At 42.2% G+C, this 2,572-nt stretch overlaps 1 protein-coding gene across 1 annotated transcript in view; it reads right to left on the reverse strand.

Annotated features, from left to right (window-relative positions):
• Positions 807 to 2,572, reverse strand: part of LOC109826732 — a 17,588-nt gene continuing 15,822 nt past the window's right edge. The window contains exon 2 of the mRNA XM_020393747.1: positions 807 to 816. Within this exon, the coding sequence (XP_020249336.1) occupies positions 807 to 816 (10 nt within the window). The remainder of the gene's footprint in view (positions 817 to 2,572) is intronic.

The following is a 2,572-nucleotide window of genomic DNA, read 5'->3' on the forward strand; positions in this document are numbered from 1 at the left end:
GAGCATGAGCAGCATTTGAGGCTAGCATTGCAAATATTGAGAGAGCACCAGTTGTATGCTAAATTTAGCAAGTGTGAATTTTGATTATCAGATGTTAGATTTTTGGGTCATATCATCAGCCGGGAGGGCATTGCAGTAGATCCGGTTAAGGTAGAAGCCGTACTTGATTGGGAGCCACCGAAGACAGTTACTGAGATTCGTAGCTTCTTAGGCCTGGCAGGCTATTACAAAAAATTTATTCAGGACTTCTCGAAGATTGTCACACCGCTTACACACCTTACTAAGAAGGGTGTATAGTTTATTTGGAGCACAGAGTGCCAGAAGGCATTTGAGACTTTGAAGACTAAGTTGACTTCAGCACCAGTATTTGGAGCACAGAGTGCCAGAAGGCATTTGAGACTTTGAAGACTAAGTTGACTTCAGCACCAGTTTTGGTTATTCCTAATTTGAGACTTTGAAGACTAAGTTGACTTCAGCACCAGTTTTGGTTATTCCTAGCAGTGATAAGACTTTTTTGTCTACACGGATGCATCCTTATCGGGTCTTGGAGGTGTATTGATGCAGACCCATAGAGTTGTAGCTTATGTTTTGAGGTAGTTGAGGACTCATGAGCAAAACTACCCCACGCATGACTTAGAGCTAGCAGTAGTGTTATTTGCACTGAAGGCGTGAAGACATTACTTGTACGGAGTACAGTTTGAGCTATTCACGGATCACCAGAGTTTAAAATACCTCTTTTCTCAGAAAGAACTTAATTAGAGACAGCGTCAATGGATATAATTTACTAAGGATTATGAGTTTGCTATTCAGTACCATCTGGGAAAGGTGAATGTGGTAGCAGATGCATTAAGCAGGAAACGTCGTCATGGATTAACAGCTTTGAGGTGTTCACTTCATCAGGATCTTAATATCCTTAGTCACTTTGATTTTAGGCCAGAGATTGGCGGGAGCCGTGTGTTTTTAGGAGCTTTATCAGTACAGCCATCTTGGAGAGATAGAGTGGTCAAAGCTCAGATAGAGGATTCTTGGATTCAAACCCGTAAGGGAGAGATTTCCAAAGAGTCCAAAGATGATTGGACTATAGGGATAGACGGAGGCCTTCGGATGAAAGGCAGAATTGTCATGCCGAACAACTTACAACTAAAGAAGGAACTTTTTGATGAGGCACATCGCAGTAGATATACAGTGCATCCAGGCACGACGAAAATATACAAGGATTTGAAGAGGCATTTCTGGTGGAGCGGTATGCGCAGAGAGATTTCAGAATATGTAGTTAAGTGTTTTACATGTCAGCAGATTAAGGCAGAACATCAGAGACCTGCAAGAACCCTACAGCCTTTACCCATTCCCGAGTGGAAGTGGGCAGATATTTCCATGGATTTCATAGTGGGGTTGCCTAAATCAAAGAAAGGAAATGATTCTATTTGGGTTATAGTGGACAGATTGACCAAGTATGCACATTTCTTACCTATGAGGACGACTTATACGACAGATATGTATGCGAGGATCTTCATTCGGGAGATTGTTAGATTGCATGGAGTTCCGAAGACGATTGTATCAGATCGGGGCTCAGTCTTCACATGTCATTTTTGGAGGAGTTTTTAGGATGCTTTTGGCAGTCAGTTGTCATTTAGCAGTGTTTTCCACCCCCAGACAGATAGACAGACCGAGAGGGTGAATCAGATCTTAGAGGACATGATGAGAGCGTGCATTATAGATTTTCAGGGTAGCTGGGAAGGATCACATCCCACTGATTGAATTTGCATATAATAATAGTTATCAAGCTACCATCGGGATGGCACCGTATGAAGCTTTGTACGGGAGACCTTGCAGATCACCTATATGTTGGACAGAACCAGAGGATAGTTTATTGATTGGTCCGGAGTTAGTTAGACAGACCACGAAAAAGGTGGCATTGATTCGAGAGCGCATTCTTGCAACCCAGAGTCGGCAAAAGAGCTATGCAGATCAGCGGAGACGACCTTTGGAGTTTCAGGTCAGAGACTTAGTTATGTTAAAAGTATCACCGATGAAGGGCGTTCAGCGTTTCGGTAGACGGGGGAAGCTTGCTCCGAGATATGTTGGTCCTTTCAGGATCATCGAGCGTATTGGTGCTGTTTCTTACATGTTAGACCTGCCAGCATCAATGTCGAGCATACATGATGTTTTTCATATTTCGATGCTTAAGAAGCATCTGCGAGATGATGAGCAACAAAGAGTGATTGATTCACCAGAGATTGAGATTCAGGATGACTTGACTACTATAGAGATTCCGGTATGCATACTTGCTAGAGAGAATAAAAAGCTTAGAAATAAAGTCATTCCATTAGTGAAGGTGCAGTGGAACCGGCAAGGAGCCGAAGAGATTTCTTAGGAGCGCGAGGAGGATGTTCGTCGCGACTACCCGCACCTGTTTGGACAGGTATGATGTTAATGTTTTGATAATTATCATTATCTATGATGTTTAGTCACATTTATATTTATCTCTAACACTAGAATGGGAATATTGTCACCTGATCCTTAATCATTTGAAACATATGGTATATACATGAGGGTTTCCTTATTTGGATTA

The sequence above is a fragment of the Asparagus officinalis genome, chromosome 10 (assembly GCF_001876935.1).
Source record: "Asparagus officinalis chromosome 10, Aspof.V1, whole genome shotgun sequence".
Taxonomy (NCBI): domain Eukaryota; kingdom Viridiplantae; phylum Streptophyta; class Magnoliopsida; order Asparagales; family Asparagaceae; genus Asparagus; species Asparagus officinalis.